We start from the raw sequence: 20,807 nt of genomic DNA, 5'->3' as shown, positions 1-20,807 counted from the left end.
TTTGCTTGAAAAGCTGTCCGCGTCGGGGCTCCGTGGATGACATCACCCACATGTGAGAATATGCTGCCTGCTTGTCCTGGGATAATCTTTCATATAATGATACAGATTTTACATATGATGCTTGATTGCACACTTTTATACTGGTATGTTGACTGACTCGACAAAGAATCAGCCCCCCACATGATACTCAGCAGCACTTAACCAGACAGTGATTCTGAATATTATGTGTGACTACTATAGCATTATCCAGTTAAGTGTTGGGATGGTCCGGGGCAGTGTCAAAAGTTATCCAAGCATTGTCAATATCTAGTTCTGGTACCTGAATATGGGCCAGCACTAAATATTCAGGTCTAATTTTGCCTGTGGTGGCTAGGGTTAAAAAAAAACCCCAACTACCTCAAATTGAAAATTGGCCCGGACATGCATACTTATATGAAAATGGAAACTCAAGACAGCTTGAACAAATACAGAGCCATTGATATATACATTGTCCCAGAAAACGCAAAGGTCTGTTTTTAATATTTAAATGCTGGGCCCCTAGAGATCATACATTGTGAAAAAGAATTAATTAAATTAGAACAGATTCATTAGTTATTAACTTAATACAAAATAGTCAATGGGGGCTTTTATTTGAAAATGTAAAGAAAATTGCATTGAAGTGAGGCACTATGTTGGCCACTATATAAGTTAATAAATACTGTATTTCTAAACATGAAATGTACTGTTACTGCATTAATACAATGCTAAAAAACTCAGGGGAGCATCAAGAAACTGTGCTGGAACAGGAAGCATAACAACCCCCTGGAAATACTCATTAACTCAGAGAAAATGTGAAAAGTGCACAGTTACACAGGACCAGTTGCTTGCATGGTTTGTTGCACAATATGCAACTACCTGAATCTCTAAGTCCCAACTCTCTCCTTCACCCTAAGTGTCCATTTCAAGGGTATATTGAACCCTATGCTTCCTTGCACTGAAGATGCCTCCAACATGGAGACTGTAGCACTGATAATCATACAAGGAGAGCTCCATGAACATGGTTAGCTGCTTGCCGTGAATCAGTGTCACAATGTAAAGCAAGACATGTTAAGTTTGGGTGCAATCTTCATCAGCAGTACTACTGACATTTTTCCTTCCGAGTTGTCATTATGAATAATTATTCACTTCTGACACCATACCGAGCCACTCTGCACTAAGTGCTTGTACCCGCACTGTGTACATACCTGCATGGTAGTTCCTGTTTCCAATAGTCTCAGGGGTTGTGCCCTTGAACATCTGGAAAAAATAACACACATATGACCTGAAATTATCCGTAGTATTTTGATTACTAAACCTAACTGTAGCAGAATTACTGCAGAGGTCCATCCTAGTCAGGAAAATGGAAACACAGACAGTTAAGCACACGTCCCAAGGTTAAGGAGAAGAACCAAAAGCAAATCAGTCATGCGCTAACAAAACAACCATCACCTACTCGTAGATACATGAAAGGCAGGCTTTAAAATTACCAGTATGCCATCCTGTTCAAGTAGTAGGAGTGAAACGCAAGGCCCACCTCCTGAAAATGTAGACAGACCGCCCCATTATGTATGGTATTAGTCTCATGCAACAGACTGGAGTTGTCTAAGGCTGCCTCACCCCACTGCCAACTTTATGTTCAAAAAGTTTTTATTGAGGACATCATACAAACAACAATCAACAAAGCAAAACAAAGATGAACACTTGTCCCACAATTTACATTTTCTCCCCAACTCCCCTCTCCCAACAACAATAAACTGATCAACAGAGCCGCAACTCCATTAGTAACCAAACTCTTCAAGAAACCCCCTTCCCTCAAAAATAGAGAAAGCAGCAGAGTATAAGGAGAAATAATTCCAAACCCCCCACCTCCCCAACCCCTATTGCCACCTACATTGTATGGGAGAAAACAAATGTAGTTCCCCCAAAAAGAACAACAAAGCAGTGAACCTAAATATTATGCCGTAGGCAAGTAAATAGAAAGGAGCAATGATAATGAACCCCCCACCCCTCAATATCCCCCAAGAACCCCAAAACCCTCAAAAGCGAAGAAAAGGAAAGAAAAAGCAAGAAGTGAAAAGGAAAGAAAAGAAGAGAGAGAAAAGAAGAAAAAAAACAAACAGCAGTGGATGAGACTCACAATGGGACACCAAACATCAGCAAATCGTGAATGCTATCCCTACAATCCATTCAAAACATCACTGCGAGCTTTATGACTACGAGAAGATATGTAAGCCCTCCGGATTTGAAGAAAGTACTTCTTCCTCTTTAGAGTAATTCCCGCCATCCGATGTTCAAGTAGCAACAAAGCATGCAGACGGTTCCTCCATGCCCAAAATGAGGGCAGAGTTTCCCCCACCCAAACTGCTAATATTTCCTTCTTGCCAAATATAGCAACCTTCCTCATAAAGAGACGGGCACCTCTCTGTGGAAGACAAAAGGCTTCATATTTATCTAATAACAAACTGGCCATGGACAGAGGAATAGGACTTTGCAAAAGACACGACCCCACTGCCAACTTTAACTGCTATCGGTGTCTTTGTGTATCCAGCTATACACAATCCTTACTTCATCAGATAGAGTTCAAAGAGCTACCAACAAAAACTCTTTCATTGCAACTAGATCACAGCCGAATATGTGAGGGGGAGCAAACCCTTCATGGACTGCCTGAGGCATCAGTATATCTGGTTAGAGGATATGAGTGAACAAAATACGTCCCTATTCCACTGCTCAAATGTAACTCACTCTTCTTCCCTTTCCTAATGTTTCAAGACATGTCTATCCAGTTGGTATATCGTTTACTTGCTTGCCTTTGTCCTCCCTCCCCTTTTTTATTGTAAAGCGCTGAGATTTTAACTTCAGTTTTATATTTGTGATATATCAAATAAATTGAACTTGAACTTGTGTCTGGTCAGAGAAAATCCATAATATTTTCAACATTTGATATTACTACTTTGTAACTTTAATCCTATGAAGCAGCTCACATGACAATCTAAAATCTATAAATGGTCCCAAAAAGCTTACTTACCTCAGCCATGTTACTGATGACAATAGCCATGATAATACCATAGATTGCCACAGCTTCACAAAAAATGATACTAGAAAAAAAAACCAACACAGAGCATGTGTCGTCAGTTTGTTTAGAACACTTCTATCTCCTAACACAGTGATTCCCAAACTTTTTACTATAGCGGAACCCCTAAAATATTTTTTCCATACAGAGAGGAACTCTCAACTTATGTAAACATATGCAGTATAAGTTCAAACAGATTCTATAGTCTGATTTCTTGAGGAACCCCTGAAAAAAGCTCAAGGATCCCAATCTGGGAATAATCAACTTAACACAATGAAAAAGAAAGATTTAACAGACAGGACTTATGACTACAGACTTCACATAATTTTTCCTCTAACTCTACTTTTCACTTCTCTATTACCCTCCAGGTACTTTAGTTAGATTGTGAGCCTTCGGGACAGTAAGGGAATTTTTCAAGTACCTTTCTTATTTCTAATCTTAATGTATATTTTCTGTAAACCGCTTAGAACCTAACGGATGTAGCGGTATATAAGAAATAAATTACATTACATTACATTACATAAATCTCTAATTAGAAAACGAAGGATGTAAATTAAAGAACTAAGGCTGGTATTGTACAGACTTGCATGGTCTATGTCCCATATGTGGTGATTTGATGTAGGGTGGGCTGGGGAGGGCATCAATGGGAACTCCAGTAACTTGGAACATAAGGATTTTACTGGCCAGACTTTACAGTAGATATCCTGCAACCAACAGGATGGTTGGAAAGGCTGTAGTGAGCTTAGATGGCAACTTCAGCATTTGGAACCATGGACAATACCATGTGGCCCAGAAATATCAAAGAACAAAGAAATTAATTTACTCATGTATTTTTTAATGGGTATAACTTATGGGCAGACTGAATGTATCATTCATTTCTTTATCTGCCATCATTTACCATGTTACTCCTTTCCACTACATTATACTACAGTTTCAGAAATATTACTGATATTTGTCCTACTGATATTTGTTCCTTAAACTACTGATATTTGTTCCTTAAACATTGTACTTTTACTTGTTTGTATGTAGTAAGAACTGTGAAACAGTTACCGAGCTATTCCATTCTAAATAAAGAACTCAGTTCAAATGAAAAAGGATGAAGCCGTTGGTGAGAGATCACCAGGAAATTTGACGGCCAGAATCCAGGCATGAGCGCCACGTCACCATAGCCAAAGGGTTAAATGGTTTAAGAGGGAGGTGGAGATAAGAGGCATGCATTGGAATGAAGCAGTTAGCCATACTATTTAGCGCTATCCAATTACAAAAAGTTCAGTCTGGTTGAGAAAACACCTGTTGTAAATGATTATGGCATTCTTTTCTAATTGTTAAAGTTTTATTGTAATTCACCCAAATCTGCATAGGCTTGGCATTATATCAAATTTTAATAAACTGTAAACTTAACAGTTAAATGATTGACGGCAAATTTTGCATATGTATATTTAATTTGGGCAGGATCCATTACGGCTTATAAGTTACATGAAATAAATGCAAAACATAGCCCTTTAGTCAGGGTTTTCCAAAGGATAACTAGTTAAGTGAGCATTTAACCTGCTAGGATACCCAGTTAACTGTAATCAGAAAAGCCCTAAGGAATTCTGCCCTAGAAGAGTTTATTTTAAACAGAATACAGAACAGCATTTCTACGGCAGAGGCTTTGGAATGCTCACCCACAGATCTGCCTGCACTCACACTGGGTTGTCTTTTGCAGAAACCAGATGCAAAGTTCAGCTGCATAGCAGAAGACTGTTCTCAGTAGTCCCACAATACGTTCTACAGCCCCAGAATTCTGCTACCACTGAAGGGCTTCAAGTAAGAAAGAAGATGTACCTGACAAGGTTTTTGGTTTTAATTCTGGGAGCTTTCACACCACCGCCAAGAATACTGGAGCCAGTAACATAAATACCCCTAATGAAATTTTAAAAGAGAAAGGAAAACTGGGTTATATACATCTAAATCCACTGAATAGCAGCATTCTAGCCTTCAAACAATACATCTGGGGGTACTTATACAAAGCTGCAGTAAAACTCAGCCTTAACGTGCCCTTACACAAGTCTTTCCTATGTGCCAAGGCCTTTTTATTGCACTAATGTTAAGAACATAAGATTATTATGAGAAGGAACAGAACATTATGAAACCTCAGCCAGCATTCAGTGATTACCAGCTATGGATAGCCTTTTCCAGGAATAAAAATTTGAAAGAACATCTGAGCCCAGCAATATTCTCATCCATTCATAAGGTGGAGATATCTAATGGTGAACCTGGATATTTTAGATGTGGTGAATGTAAAACCTGTAGCAGAAAGAACTCGGATATGTGAAAAATCAATGATATTAAAGATACACTTTCACAAGAAAGATACAAAAATGTCATATATAATGTAGACAGTGCTGCTTTAGTTTAAAGGTGTACCGATCAACTGAAGATAAGTTGAAAGCTTTTCTTCTATCAACTTGCATAGACAGCCCTGATAAAGTTTTTATACTTGGGAGTGAAATGGAGGTTTTTTGCCAATGAGGTTATCACCCAACCACCTTAATCCACCTTTGTGGCGGTGGGAGGGCTTCTGTCTGAGGCTTTTCCTCCATTTTTTTGAAACACATCCCTTTAAACTAAAGCAGCACTGTCTACATTATATATGACATTTTTGTATCTTTCTTGTGAGAATGTAAAACCTGTGACATGAGTTGAAATCATTTTATTAACTCTGTGGAATATGTGTTGTGTCATGACACCATGTGCAAATCACACAATGTGGTGTATGCATTGCGATGTTGTTATACTAAGTTGTATGTGGGTAAACCACAACGTCCCCCAGTCTAGAATGCTTCAGAAGAAAGTGGGTGCTCCTCTTGTAGGACATTGTATATAGGTTCAGCACAGATTTGATAAGTTTCTTTCATTATTGATCAAATATTTCTACGGGGAGGCACCACTGTATTTGATTCAGGCGTTGAAAAAATATGTGCCAAATTGCAAATTGCGTTCACAAATGGCAATGAGACTGTCCCTTGAATGCGTTCAAGATGTACATTATAAAAAGACCTGAATGTCAGCAATCTTGGTGGGCAGCCCAAGATTATGGAACGCAATGATTGGATCATTTAGAAAACTGTTGAAAACTCACCTATTTGTAAAAGCTTTCTATAAGTAAGGAGATGTTGGTAGTTCTCTCACAAAGACCAATTTAAAATGAAGCTTTGATGTATCATTTTAAGATTATTTCTTATATGTTAAATTTTGCATTTTTGGTATGTTATGCATTTTATGTGTGTTTATTTGTAATCCGTCTATTATGGGGAGGTAACATCAATAGCAGGTTGGTACGTGAACAACATTGGATCTGCTACTTAGGTTCAGTAGAACCAGGGGGTCTGAATACTAATATAGACTGGTCTGTGGTTTTTTGACCCACATTAGAAGTTCATTATGTTATGTGTTATACTAATTAGGGACGATACATATGTATTAGTGTTATACAAACAGCATATTGCAGGATGATCTATCTGTATTTGATTTGTGATTCTCTTGTAGGTGCATTCTGCCAACACCCCAGGGGTTAACTGCTGTATTTAGCTCCCCTGTAAGTGTCCGCAGCACTTTCTAAAGTCAGTTTAGAGTTCTATTAGAAGGTATTTAACGTGCGAGTATTAACGTGTTAAGAAGATTGCTGTTTTATAATGCAGACCCTCCTTTGGGAGGGGTCTCTGCTGATGTCATGGTGAAGCTAAGTTGAGCAGCTTCCCCAGCACCATATTTGCTATTAAGCATAGCAGTAATGTTGTCATTAGTGCACAGCCATTATTTTAAATTACTGCACCTCCTATTTTGAATGCAGTAAAGGCTTTTGCGTTATCCATGCACTAGCCAGTTAGCACCCGGTAACACAGATGCACTAAATGGTTAGTGCAGAAACACCCTCTAAAAATATTTTTTAAACATTTAGCGTGTGGTTAATACGCATACATTCCAAAACTAAAACAGAACACATTAGCATGTCCCACCTTGGCACTAACATGCACCTTAACATAGCAGGAAAAAAAAAGAGAATGCAAGAGAGCGCCTAATGCAGCTTAGTAAAAGGACCTCTAAGTGAAGACTACAAAACCAAGGGGAAACACTTTCCATAGATTACACATCACTTTGTACTAGCTACCTGAGACAGCGAGTTCTGAACAAACATGAAGAATGAAATATTGAACAGTGATTGCACTACAGTAGAAAATGTGTCCAGCTACACCACCCTGCTAGACCTATCAGGCTCTGACTATGCTGGATCTAACATAGGCAGCACATTCCAGTTTTAAGAGGTTGTAAAGCCAGAAGAGGCTCTGTGGAGCATTGTATTACTTACCAGGCAGCACCCACCACAGAAAGTGAGATAGCCAGCCCAATGCCGAGGTTGGCCCACATATAGGGCGATGTCTCTGTTAAGAACCTGTGAAGGAAATAAAATGCACATTTAATCAAGCACAGGAAAAATATACTAATGCATTCAGAGTCCTTTGCCTTCCCAGGGATGGTAACAGAGGGATTAGAGGCTTCCTTCTTCCTGTTCATCTAGCACCTACAGGTATTCACTGCAAGCAGTCAGAAAGACTGGCAGGAGAAGGAAAGAAAACCCAGTTGGAAAAGCAAAAACAACATAGAAAGAGAAAAGAATTTTTAAAAAATGGCACAAACTAACCCACAAGATTAATAAAAACACAAAACAAATGGAGAAAACAGGGCTCTTTCAATCAAGTAGAAAAAAAAAAATCTAAGAAATACTATAATACTTTAAATAAAATCAATTTCTGGCAGAAATTTAAAAGTAACCTTGGCACGCCACATCTGAGTACTTCCACGCTTTGCCTACCACATGTCCAGTAGTTTGTCTAGAACAGTTTATGGTATGACATATGGAGTACAGTATTAGTTAGGCCTATTTTTAATAGTAACTCTCAAGCAACCAAAAATACATTTATCTGGCATCTATCAATCCCCATTGGTGCCGGTAAACCTTTAGAGGTCAATGTCAAATTTCAAAGGATGGATTTTACTGTTTAACCACAGGGTACAACTGTTACTGGGCAACAGGTATAGCAGTAAGTGTCACCCACTAGGCATTCGTACATAAATTTACACAGTTCTGCCAGTGTGTGTCAGTAGAATTTACAATAAAGAAAATGAAATATACATCTGAATACTAATAGCCAGCCCAGCAGCAGGTAAGGTACATGGTGGCAGGTAGTTAAAGGAGGTAGGGTGTAGAACAGTGTCCCGCAAACTTTCTCAAGCCACGGCACACTAGAGGTAGTGGCTGTGGCTCAAGGCACCTGGACGTGCGTGGATATCACCATGATGACATCATGTGCATGCATGACATCATTATGTCAATGTCTGCATTTGTGTGTAGGCCCTCCAGGCGGGCCCTGAGATGCCAGTGGGGGTGCCAGAAGGGAAGAGGGCCAGAGAGGAGGATAGGTGCTGGTGCCCACTGATTGCCTACAAGATGTGCCTCTCACAATTCAGCTGGCACCTCTCCTCCTCCCCAGTACCGCGGCACACCTGAAATCTTAGGAGGCACACTAGTGTGCCTTGGTACACAGTTTGAGATACACTGGTGCAGAAAACCAATGGAAAAAATGGATGAAAAATAAATTAAAAATATAATCTGCGATTTGACTGAAGCAGTTCTCAAAACTGATAAGTTAAAATGTGTCAAATGTTTATTTATTTTGATATTTAACCCAGTGTCCTGATAACACATGGCAGGTTACAAAGTTAAAGCCGATGCTAACTTGGAAGAGATTACACATCACTTGGTACCAACTGCCCTTGACATTGGGTTCTGAAATTTTGATGGTAACAAATATCTATATAAAAAGGCAGAATAAGGTGGCACATCTCATCTACTAGAAGCTTTATAAAACACAAGATGGTGATCTGGGTGAACATGTGTGTTTAAGCCCCCACTCTAGAGGCTTAATTTTACCTTAAAATCTCTTTCCTACTTATTGTTCCGATGCCTAAGAGAAGGGGAAGGCAGAGGAATATCCCTCTTTCTCTGTCAGCGACTTCGACACCGCGTTAGACTGCAATTACAGCTTTTGCAGTCCCGACGACATTGGTGTGTTCCACAGCTGAGCCCCAGGAGCAGCTCAGCATGGAAGGCAAGATTTCCCTGAGCCCTTTGGGACCTGACCCTCCCCCTCCTCCAGGAGTAGCAACTGAAGTCGGCCTTCGTTTGGAGGAACCTCGGGAACAGCCAGGAGGGAAGGAGACACTGTTGCCTATGACCCCGGAAAGGATTGCAATGGGAGTAGGTGCAATGCAGTCGAGTGGTGGTGTGCTTGGGGGAAGTGAGACCCGGGAAGGAGAACGGGATCCTTGGCTACCTTAGCTCAAGACACTCATGAAACCGGCAGTGGTTACTCTGGACTCACTATGGGGAGCTATAGAAAATTTACAGACGGTATGTACGGGATTTATTTCTCTTATGGCTGATGTTTCAACTAAAGTTAAAAAATTTGAGATAGACATCCAAGACCAAACGAAGCAAGTTAGGGATATTCAAAAATCTATAGTAGAGATTAAAACTGTTAATAAACAGCAAGCAATGGATAAAGTTTTTCTTCTACAGAAGATTGAAAATCTGGAAAATCAAAATCGGAGTTTAAACTTAAGGATTTTAAATTTTCCTATGTCCAAATTTACTCCCAGAGAGATTTTCAAGGACTTTCTAACTTCTATATTAAAAATTTCAGAAGTGAATATACCACCTTTGCAAAAGATTTATTATCTAAAAAGAACAAAAAAAGAAATTAATACAACTGAACAAGAACTATAAGCACTTTTGGAGTCATCAAACCTTGAATTGTCAGGACGAGCTACACTAATAGTTTCCCTGGTATTCTATCAGGATAAAGAACTGATCCTGAAACTTTACTACAACTTGAAGCAAGTTTCTTTTTTGGGAGAAAGAATATACATATATCCAGATGTCTCTAAATGGACTCAGTCAAGAAGGAAAGAATTTCTTACTTATCGGGATAAAAGTTACTTTATTGGGTGCCTCCTTCCAGTTAAGATTTCCTTGTAAATGTTTTGTGGTATTTCAAGATAGTAAGTATATTTTTTATGACCAAGATCAATTACGTTTCTTTTTAGAAGGGAAAGGAGTTTCATTTGCACCCCAGTGATTCCTGGAATAATTCACATCCATTATTAATGCCGACGTTTTCACTTTAATTTCCTTATATTATGGCAATATGTTCTCTTTCCTGGAAGAGTTTCTTTCTTGTTTTTCTCATCCTCTTTAATTTGAAAACTATGTTTAAATTAATATTGCTTTTTGGTTTATTTCTGTTTAACCCAATAGATGATTGGATGTACTAATATCGTTATATTACCTGTTAAGCACAATTCTGTACTTAATTGAAAAATGTAAATAAATAAATAAAAAACAAAAACACAATATCTCTCTGTACCAGAAAGGTATTATGACCAAAGACAATGAAGAGGTTGTGATCATCTGGTACACATCCCTATTCCAAAATGCTGTCAAGAAACCAAACATAGTGGTGAAAAGAGAAACCACCAGGATGGATGGTATTGATTGTAGAGAGAGAGAAAAGTATTAAGAAATGCAGTCTGAGACCAAGAAAATGTGGCAGAAAGATAGAGACATATTTCCCATCATTTTGAGTGCCATAGGCCTCATTAAAAAGAATTTCTAGGCACATCTGGATATATGGTGACGGGATAATCGCGTGCCAGACACCAGCGCGCCGACAATCCAGCGCTGACAATTCGGCGCAAGGACAGAAGCGCGCAGGGGAAAAACTAAAGAGCTCTGACGGGGAGTGTTCGCGCTGCCGTTGCGGGGGTGGGGGGTAAAACCCCCCACATTATAGAGAAAACGGAACTTCCCCCCCCAAAATTGGAGAAAGTTCAGTTTTCCCTATAATGGAGGGTCCCAACCCCCCTGAACTCCCCTCCAACAGCAGCGCAAACACTATGCAATAAATTAGTTTTTCCCCCGCGCGCTTCTGTCTTGCGCCAATTTGTCAGCGCTGGATTGTCGGCGCGCTGGTGTCCTGTGCGCCACTGACTATGAACCAGATATATTGCCTATGCAGGTATTATCCTATGACTTCCAGAAGAAAGTTTTCTTTGATAAGCATTAGCAGTAAATTTAACAGAATGAGATCATATGCCACATAGGGCTTAGGAATGAGATTCACTGCTGTCACGGTATATACAAAATGAAACCATTTGGAGAAATTGCCCCTGCACAGAAAAAGTTACAGGCCATTAATCAGTTGGCAATTCCTTTACTCATATACAGCTGCTTTGGAATTATAGACTGGCCTCTTAAGATCTTGAAAAACAATCTACAGTACAAGCAAGAAAACTCCTCCACAACCAAAAACTAATTTATAAGAATCAGTGTATGCTAAGGCTGTACACATCTCCCAGCTGAAGATGATATGGGCCTCACAAAATAGATTATACCTATCAAACTACTATCTTAGGCCTCCAGGCTTACTTAACAGTGCTATCAGATGCAAATGTGAAAATAGTGTTGAAATATGAAATTAAGCATCCAGAATCCATCTCACTCAAACTTGGTCAAGCATTCCAACAAGGAATGAGAATTCACCAGTATACGCAAGAGAAGGAAACAACAGAATTTGCAAAAGAAGAAGGAAAAACACATAATTTTCAAAGAATTTAATCAGCAAACAAGCAAAAACAAATTGCAAATGTATAACTACAGTAGGAAATATAAGTGCTATTCCAGGCAGTGGAGTAGCCACAGGTGGGCCTGGGTGAGCACTGCCCACCAATACAGTGGCGCATTCTGATGTGGCTGGTGGGACTCTGCATCTCTCCTTTCTCTCCACTGCAGACATTCTGGCATCTCTCATTTCCGATTCAAATCGATTCACCGATTCACTTCGGGTGAATCGATTCGAATCAATTTTATTTTTATTTTTTTTTAATTGGCCTGGCTAATTTGGTGACCAACCCTCCTCCCCGTGCCTTTCTAAAGTAGGAGCGACAGCGCTGCCTCTTGCTGGCCTGCCGCTGCCATTCCTGCTTTAGGGGGCGAGGGTCAGTCGGGAAGAGCTGCAAAAATGCTGGTTCTACCTTGTTCCATGCTTTGGCTGTTTTGGCGCTTTTTCCTGCATCCTCTAGCTTCCTCCCTGGGCCTCCTACTCTTACCACAGCTTGCAGAGAGGATCGCCGGTGCTCTACACAATCCTTGTAGGCTGCCATAGTCCTCAGAAGCACGTACCCTCTGATGCGATCTTGCCACTGACGTCAGAGAGAATGTGCTTCTGAGGACTGTAGCAGCCTACAACGATTGCGTAGAGCACCGGCGATCCTCTCTGCAGGCTGCAGTAAGAGTGGGAGGCCCAGGGGAAGCTGCAAAGAAGGGGGGAGGGGCGGGCCAGGCCTCTTGGGGAGGGGGGCCCTGGTCTAGAAGTACACAGAGGGAGGGAAGGGAGAAGGGGTAGTGCTAGACAGGGGGAGAAGGGAAGGGAAGGGAGAAGGGGTACTGCTGGACAGGGGGGAAGGTAAAAAGAAGGAAGAAAAGGTGCTGCTGGACCTGGCAGAAAGGGAGGGAAAGGACAGTGCTACACACTGGAGTGGAGGGTGAGATGGTGCATGGGGAGAGAGCATGTTGGGTTGGGGGGGTGGGAAGAGTGTTACCACTCGAAGGAAGAGGCAAGGACAGAGAGAGAAAGCGTGCAGGAGGCAGAAAGTATTGGACTCATGGAGAGGACAAGATGGATGGGGAGGCAGAAAGGAGGGAAGGAGAAATGTTACACTGGGGAAGGAGGGACAGACGCTGGATCTGGGGATGGTGGGGTCCATCGCTGCAGCTGCATGGATGGAGATGAAAAAATGGAAGATGCTAGACCTCCAGGGGAGGGGAAGGAAACGGAAGGGGAGGACAGAGATGGAAGATGGATGGTTAGCACCTAGAAAGAAGGAGACCCCGGCAAGCGAGTTAGCAGAAGACAACAAGAGCCTGGGACCAACAAGATTTGAATAATGACCAGACAACAAAAGGTAGAAAAAATAATTTTATTTTCTGTTTTGCGATTACAATGGAAAAATTATGTTCTTACCTGTTAATTTTCTTTCCTTTAGATGCAGCAGATGAAACCAGAGACCAATGCGATAGCACACATCTACCAGCAGGTGGAGATAGAGAAACTGATTAACAGGTGGTCCTATTGGCTGGCACTCCTCCTGTATCTGCACTATAGCTCCTTGCCCAAGCATCCGTAACCATCAATTGGCATAGCATGTAAAAAACTTCTTTCCCATAACAAATCTCAAAAGGCAATCATACAGAATACAACCATCAATAATAACCAACTTCGAAAGTTGCAAAAGAAAAAACCGACAGACAATATCCAGAAAGGGTGGGGCTCTGGATTCATCAGCCAGGGGAAAACACTGAAAAAAGAAAAACCAGAGGCAAGAAAGAAGCCACGCTGCTACCCCTTCTGACTCCCACTCCCTATGCCCACCGAAGAAGCTAGGAAGCTTAGAATTTCAAGACGAGGATATGAGGTCTAGTTCCAGGAGATCTCACTTCCATACAAAGAGCTGGAACGCCTGAGCCAAAATTCTCAATATCCAGGATGTAGAAGATTTCACTATTACTAACATTTAAACTATTACTAACATTTCTATTTCTAACATTTACAGCGCTGTACACTTTAATATACAATAAATGGGCCATGCTCAGGTTTCGCGGAGGGAAAGTCTATCCGAACTCTTTTCCTGTCCTGTAAAATGATCTGCCAACAGAAGAGGAAGATGAAGGTCCACCCATTAAAGTAGAACCACAACTTTACCCGCCAACTGAGTACATCACCTACTGCCCAGGCTGTAAAGAAATACCCCCATCATAATAGTGACTGAAAAGACCTTCAGCGTCATTCTGGAAGAATGGTCTGAAGCTCCAGAAACAGTAGCCTGACCATGCTCCAGAGTAGAAGAATGAACAAGTACTGAGTCGTCTCTTAAGACCAGACTCCTGGAGCTGAGGATGGAAGGCACCGAGCCCCCCAACCCGACAGCCCGGGATGTTTGGTGACCATGAGCTAGTCCAGCAAAGACCAAGGCATGCCTTTGAAAAGAGAAATCTCGCTGAGCCACCAAATCATACAGAGCAATGCTTGAGGAGCCTACCAAATAATTGGAGCCCTGAGAAAACAGGGACCACCAGAACAAAAGCGACTGCTGTAGCGTTATAATGGGAAAGCAAGCCGAAGTTCCCAGTGGAGTCAGCAACATGGATCCTAGAACCTGTACAGAATCCCATACTCTTGGTCATGGTGACCGAAGAAGAATGCAAGCCTGAGACTGTGACCCATCGCCCTAGTCTCTGGGAAGAAACACATTTCTCTCCTATATGAATAAAAACATCTCCCCGATATATTTATAAATAGTACAGGAGAAAAGAGCGCTGTGCAAACTCGAAGATTCACGTCCAAAGAACTGAGGAAAAGAAACCACCCTTTTTGTGTCAGTCAAATGGCCCGACTGGAAGACGTCTGAATCAACCAGTCAGTCAAGAAGAAAGTAGGTGAATCGCCTGGTAGTGCCAAAATGGTACCACTGCCCACATTTTCTAAAATGTTCGTGAAGCCTTGGGTAGGCGAAATGGCACGTGCCAAAACCGAAAGCGCTGCTCCAAGAGAGGCAAGCAAATCTAATGCCGATTCGGTGTCCATAATGAAAATGTAAATATTCTCCCAGTTTTTCTGCAGAAATGTGTAACCCTGAGAAACTAATTCAGCAGAATGGGATCCAGCCTGCCCAATGCCCCCATCTTGGGCACCATGCAGTAAGCGGAACAACGTCTCTTAGTTCCTGAAGAACTACAAGAATTGCTCTGAGGACCAATAACACTTAAAAGGGAAACACAAAACACAGACACTCCAAGAATGAACCGGAAACCTGAGGAGGATGCAAAGTTGCAAGCATCCTGAAAAATGTTCACAGCCCCCTGACCTGACATTATAAACTAAACTAAACTTTAGGTTTGTATACCGCGCCATCTCCACAAGAGTAGAGCTCGGCATGGTTTATAGGGTTAGGTTGAAAAGGAGCTACAATGAAGGGTTATAGGAAAGGAGCTAGGAAGATAAAGAGGGACAGGGTACCAAAGAGCGGGAGGTGTTAGATTTTTGAAAAGAGCCAAGTTATAGCATCTTCCCCCTCATAAGAAAGCCTGAAGAGTTATTTGAAGTCAAGATCCCCTCAGAATGAAGTGCAGAAGGTCAGGGAACGGCAGGATCTGTAAGAAGAAAGAAATTCTCCTAGGATAAATCAAGTTTCGCAATGTAAAGAGGAGTATACTGGAACCAGAAAAACAGTACTAACTCCATGCAACGTGAGCGAAATACGTATGTCCTTTAAAGTGAATACGTACTAGACGCAATCAAGATGCTGCATCTACTGCCTCATGGAAAACAACAGCATCCTAACAGGTATCAGACAAAGCTCGCTAATGAGAGCTTCAGGGATGAGGCTAACAGCCACATAGCACGTGCCCCTCTGCAGGTTTGATAGAATAGGTAACTGGCTCCTGGTTAGAAGGAGCCCTTCCTGTCTGGTCGGGGGGTCTGTCTAGCATGTGCCATGAGAAAATGGCAACAGGAGAAACCAGTATGATAAGCATGGAAATCTGAAGTTCAGGCCTCCTCAGAAATAGAGAAAGAGAGCCCTGTCCGCAGGAAGATGCGAAGTGTCATTATGCCCATAGAGACAGCCCGAACTTGGAAACTGTTTGTACTACCTTTAGGCATATATATCCTATGCCAGCACTAGACACACATGCAGCGCAGAACAGAGGCCCAAATAAGAAGGACAGTTACCAACAGACAAAGGCTCAATCTGCAGGGACCCCAAGAGAGACAATGAGATACCCGTGTGAAATACAGGGCCCTATCTTACTGATTATCTCACTGTGCCGTGATTTGCCGTATGTCGACCCAGTCTTGAGATAAACCGAGACTGGGTGACCTAGCACAGGTCAGAGTCTCTCTGGTAATCCTCTTGAGTGCTAACTCCAGAGTCCGATTAAACTAGCAGCTTCCTTCAAGTGAATACAGCAGGAACACAGACACAGACATATAAATCTGCCCAAGCTTGTCCCAAAGCTGGTGAAACACAAACAACTTGTCTGAACCAGAAAGGAGAGAAGCCGCAGCATACCCTGACCAAAGTCAGCTGGAAATAAACTACCGGAACACTGCAGCTCTCCTGCCATCGCCGGAGACCCAAGCGCGCGCCTGATTCTCGCCGACACGTGGCTGCTGCATCAACGCCTATAGAAACATAGATTCAAGCCTTGCAAAATTTACCCTGCTGTGGCCTGCATAGAAAGAAAATCAGACTCGGGGAATAACTAGAGGTACGGTGCGGTGCTTCCCACAGCGCCATAAAAAACATGTCCCATCTCATGTGCGCTGCTATAAACCGGCACCTGCACAATCAGCTGCACATGGCCGCGACAAACACCAACGAAAGAGAGCCTCAGAATAAACAGGACTACTACTGCTGCACTGAAACCCAACGAGAACAAGTGCGAGCATGAAATCGCACCGCTACTGCCGCGCTGTACACCAACAAGGAAACCAAGCGCGTGCATGCAAAGGGCGGGAAAGTCCCGGCTCCCTCAACGGATTTCTAGTCATAAAACTTAGCCTCAATAAAATATCCATTCCTTAAATGTACGTTGACCGAACCCACAGTACTAAGACTCCCAAACAGAACCTGAAGTTCAAACAACAGTAAAACACACATACATATTCACAAGCTTGTTGTTAGGGCTGGTTGAAGCCAGTAAGAGCTGGTTATGCAGCACTAACAGGGTAGAATGTAGCATCTGTGGTCTCCCTGTTTTTTGTGGGGGTTTTTTAACAGAGAAGGGAAAGAAGAAAAAATGGAGACCCAATCAGACCCTCTATCATTGGAGGGAGGGTGAGGCAGGGATCTGGGAAGGCCCAGGTGTAACCCCTAAAGCCAGCACCGTTCAGCCGGACACCCCTGTCTCACTGAAGAGAAACCTCAACAAGAGAAAATAATTTTTCAGTCACAGCCAGCATTCAGGAGCTAGTTGAATAGCGACTATCACCTGCTGGGAGATAGAGCATACTGAAGATACAGGAGGAGTGCCAGCCAATAGGACCACCTGTTAATCAGTTTCTCTATCTCCGCCTGCTGGTAGATGTGTGCTATCCCATTGGTCTCTGGATTCATCTGCTGCTGTTTCTAAGGAAATGTCAGATTTGAAATGTGTATCCTGCCAGAGCTGATGTTAGACCGCAAATGTGAGCTAGAATTTAACAGAGAAAGGAAAAATCTTTTTTGCTTGTTTATTCTGTTTACACCACAGCACCAGTGTGGGTAGGAGAGGGCAAAGGGGGTGAAGAGGCTATAAAATAAATCCACTACGATGTTTGGAAATAAAACCCCCAAAACAACAAAACACACCCACTTGGGCAGGAAAATCAAATCGAAAATTCAATTCAATAGGCTGAATCGAATCGAAATTTATTTTCCTGAATTGGGTAGCACTACTCTCAACTCTATCCCTAACCCCCCTCCATATCTTTTCAACCTTTCAGTGGTTTGCCAACAGCAAGCAGTAAATCATACCCACTTGCTCATGCTGGCCCAGAGTCTTCCCTCTGACCTGGTTTCACCTATGCAAACAAATTGTGCCAGAGGGAAGGATCTGGACTAGTACAAGCAGCAGGTACGAGTCATTACTCGCTGTGGTTAACAAGGTATGGACGGAAGGGAACGGCTGGGGTAAGGGAGTGGAATGCAGAAACAGTCAGTCACTTTGGAGGGGGTTCTTGTACCTGCCCACCTAAAATTGAGAGTCTGTCCAGGTCCCTGGTTTTAGGAATCATTCCTTGATCAGAATGAATGTTTAAGGAAGCTAAATTGAAAACTAAGGTTGGACAATTAATAGCTATAGTCCAGGAGAGTTGATTATAGATCATATAACTCACCACACAGAAAAAACTGATAGAACAAATATCTCTAGATTCTGTATGATTAAGCTAGAAATGATCACTCATCTCATAGCTGGCAATGAAGATCTGACTGCAAGAAATTTCAACATAGGAAGACACAAGAAGGTGGCACAAATCATCCACTGGAAACTTTGTGGACCCTACAAAACTGCTGTACTTGAAAAGCACTGGGCTCAAAACCCAAAGAAAATTACAGAGAATGAAGAGCTTATCCCCATCCCAAGTGATAAAAGCTAGATGCAAGAAAACCAGATATACCGTATTTTCACGCAAATAACGCGCACCCGTATAAAACGCGCACACGGGTATAGCGCGCAGAAATCACGATGATATGTACAAAAACTTTGGTATACTGCGCTCACGGGTATACCGCGCATGCTGCCCGACGCTCCTTTCGCCCGCCCTGACTTTCCGTGCGCTGTCCCGATTCTCCGTTCACCCCCCCTGACTTCCGTGCACTGTCCCCCCTTGAAGGTCTGTCCCCATCCTGAAAGTCTGATGCCCCCCCCCGACGTCCGATACATCCCTCCCCCCGAAGGACCGCCGACTCCCCAACAATATCGGGCCAGGAGGGAGCCCAAATCCTCCTGGCCACGGCGACCCCCTAACCCCCCCCCCGCACTACATTACGGGCAGGAGGGATCCCAGGCCCTCCTGCCGTCGACGCAAACCCCCCTCCCCCCAACGACCGCCCCCCCCAAGAACCTCCGACCGCCCCCCCAGCCGACCGCGACCCCCCTGGCGACCCCCACGACCCCCCCACCCCCCTTCCCCGTACCTTTGGTAGTTGGCCGGACAGACGGGAGCCAAACCCGCCTGTCCGGCAGGCAGCCAACGAAGGAATGAGGCCGGATTGGCCCATCCATCCTAAAGCTCCGCCTACTGGTGGGGCCTAGGGCGCGTGGGCCAATCAGAATAGGCCCTGGAGCCTTAGGTCCCACCTGGGGGCGCGGCCTGAGGCACATGGTCGGGTTGGGCCCATGTGCCTCAGGCCGCGCCCCCAGGTGGGACCTAAGGCTCCAGGGCCTATTCTGATTGGCCCACGCGCCTTAGGCCCCACCAGTAGGCGGAGCTTTAGGATGGATGGGCCAATCCGGCCTCATTCCTTCGTTGGCTGCCTGCCGGACAGGCGGGTTTGGCTCCCATCTGTCCGACCAACTACCAAAGGTACGGGGAAGGGGGGTGGGGGGGTCGTGGGGGTCGCCAGGGGGATCGCGGGTCGGCTGGGGGGCGGTCGGAGGTTCTTGGGGGGGCGGTCGTTGGGGGGGAGGGGGGTTTGCGTCGAGGGCAGGAGGGCCTGGGATCCCTCCTGCCCGTAATGTAGTGCGGGGTGGGGTTAGGGGGTCGCCGTGGCCAGGAGGGTTTGGGCTCCCTTCTGGCCCGATATTGTCGGGAAGTCGGCGGTCCTTCGGGGTGGGGGTGCGAGTGGTCCTGCCGGGGGGGGGGGGGGATGTATCGGACGTCGGGGAGTCGGCCGGGCAAGAGGGCTTGGGCTCTCTCTTGCTCCGATCGTGGATGCGGGTGCGGGTGGGAGCGCGTGCGAGCGGTCGTTCGGGGTGGGGGTGCGAGCGGTCCTGCTGGGGGGGTGAATCGGGCGTCGGGCGGGGTGGGAACTATGTTTTAAAACTTTTGTATACCGCGCTCACGCATATAACGCGCGAGGGGTATGCGCGGTAGGTAAAAACGCATATAACGCGCGCGTTATATGCGTGAAAATACGGTAATAGTGAAGAAGAACCCCCCCCCCACACACACACACACACACACACACAAGAATTGTACCGATAGCAGGAGGTATCCATATCAAGCAATATGTGGAAAGAGATCCAGATGCCAAGAAATGCAGTCAAGAGACCATGAGGATGTGACAGAAAGATAAAGAACTATTTCACATTGTTTTGGGTGCTACCTGGATAGGTTGCCTATATTTTACACCCTATGAACTCCAGAAGGAAGCTCTCTGACACGACGCATGCATTTATTGCAATCATTAAAGTTTCAGACTGAGATCATATTCCATAAACCCTGGCTTAGTAGTGAGGTTCATTACCATCATAGTATGTGCAAAACTAACCCAATTGGAGATGCTGCCCTGAAGACAAACAATGCTTAAAAATTAAATAATAATAATAAATGAAGTACTGGGTCATTTTGTTAGCAGACTATTTCTCTAGAATTCTGTCTGATCTGACTTTTTTTTTTTTTTAACACTGTCCCTATTCTCACCATTCCACATTTGATTCCATTCCATTATGTTTTCTGCTTCTTACCGCAAGCTGGTGAGGTACGTTGGATAGATTGTGAGCCCACTGGGACAGATAGGGACAACTGACCAAGTACCTGAATGTAAACCGCTTAGACAATTAATAGGCGGTATATAAATAACTAAAATAAAATTAAGTAAATTAAAAAACAAAATAATTTATCTTGCAGCCTGTGGTTTAGTAAAAGGAGCCCTTATTTACTTACTTACTGTACATATATGCTGCTTAAACTACAGCGGCTTCAAATAAAACATCCATATACAAACATAAGCAATGCCTCCGCTGGGTCAGACCTGAGGTCCATCGTGCCCATCAGTCCGCTCATGCGGCAGCACAACAGGTCCAGGACCTGTGCAGTAATCCTCTATCTATACCCCTCTATCCCCTTTTCCA

General features: G+C 43.5%; 1 protein-coding gene across 1 annotated transcript in view; it reads right to left on the bottom strand.

Moving 5' to 3' along the window:
* ATP6V0B (ATPase H+ transporting V0 subunit b) overlaps positions 1-20,807 on the bottom strand; it is an 87,031-nt gene that overhangs the window by 21,422 nt on the left and 44,802 nt on the right. The window contains exons 3-6 of the mRNA XM_033916843.1: positions 7,440-7,523; positions 4,916-4,993; positions 3,044-3,113; positions 1,224-1,275 (exon numbers count right to left, since the gene is read on the bottom strand). Coding sequence (XP_033772734.1) covers positions 1,224-1,275; positions 3,044-3,113; positions 4,916-4,993; positions 7,440-7,523 — 284 coding nt within the window. The remainder of the gene's footprint in view (positions 1-1,223; positions 1,276-3,043; positions 3,114-4,915; positions 4,994-7,439; positions 7,524-20,807) is intronic.

This window comes from Geotrypetes seraphini, chromosome 12, assembly GCF_902459505.1.
Source record: "Geotrypetes seraphini chromosome 12, aGeoSer1.1, whole genome shotgun sequence".
In the NCBI taxonomy this organism is placed as follows: Eukaryota; Metazoa; Chordata; class Amphibia; order Gymnophiona; family Dermophiidae; genus Geotrypetes; species Geotrypetes seraphini.
This window is presented reverse-complemented; position numbering and strand designations above follow the sequence as displayed.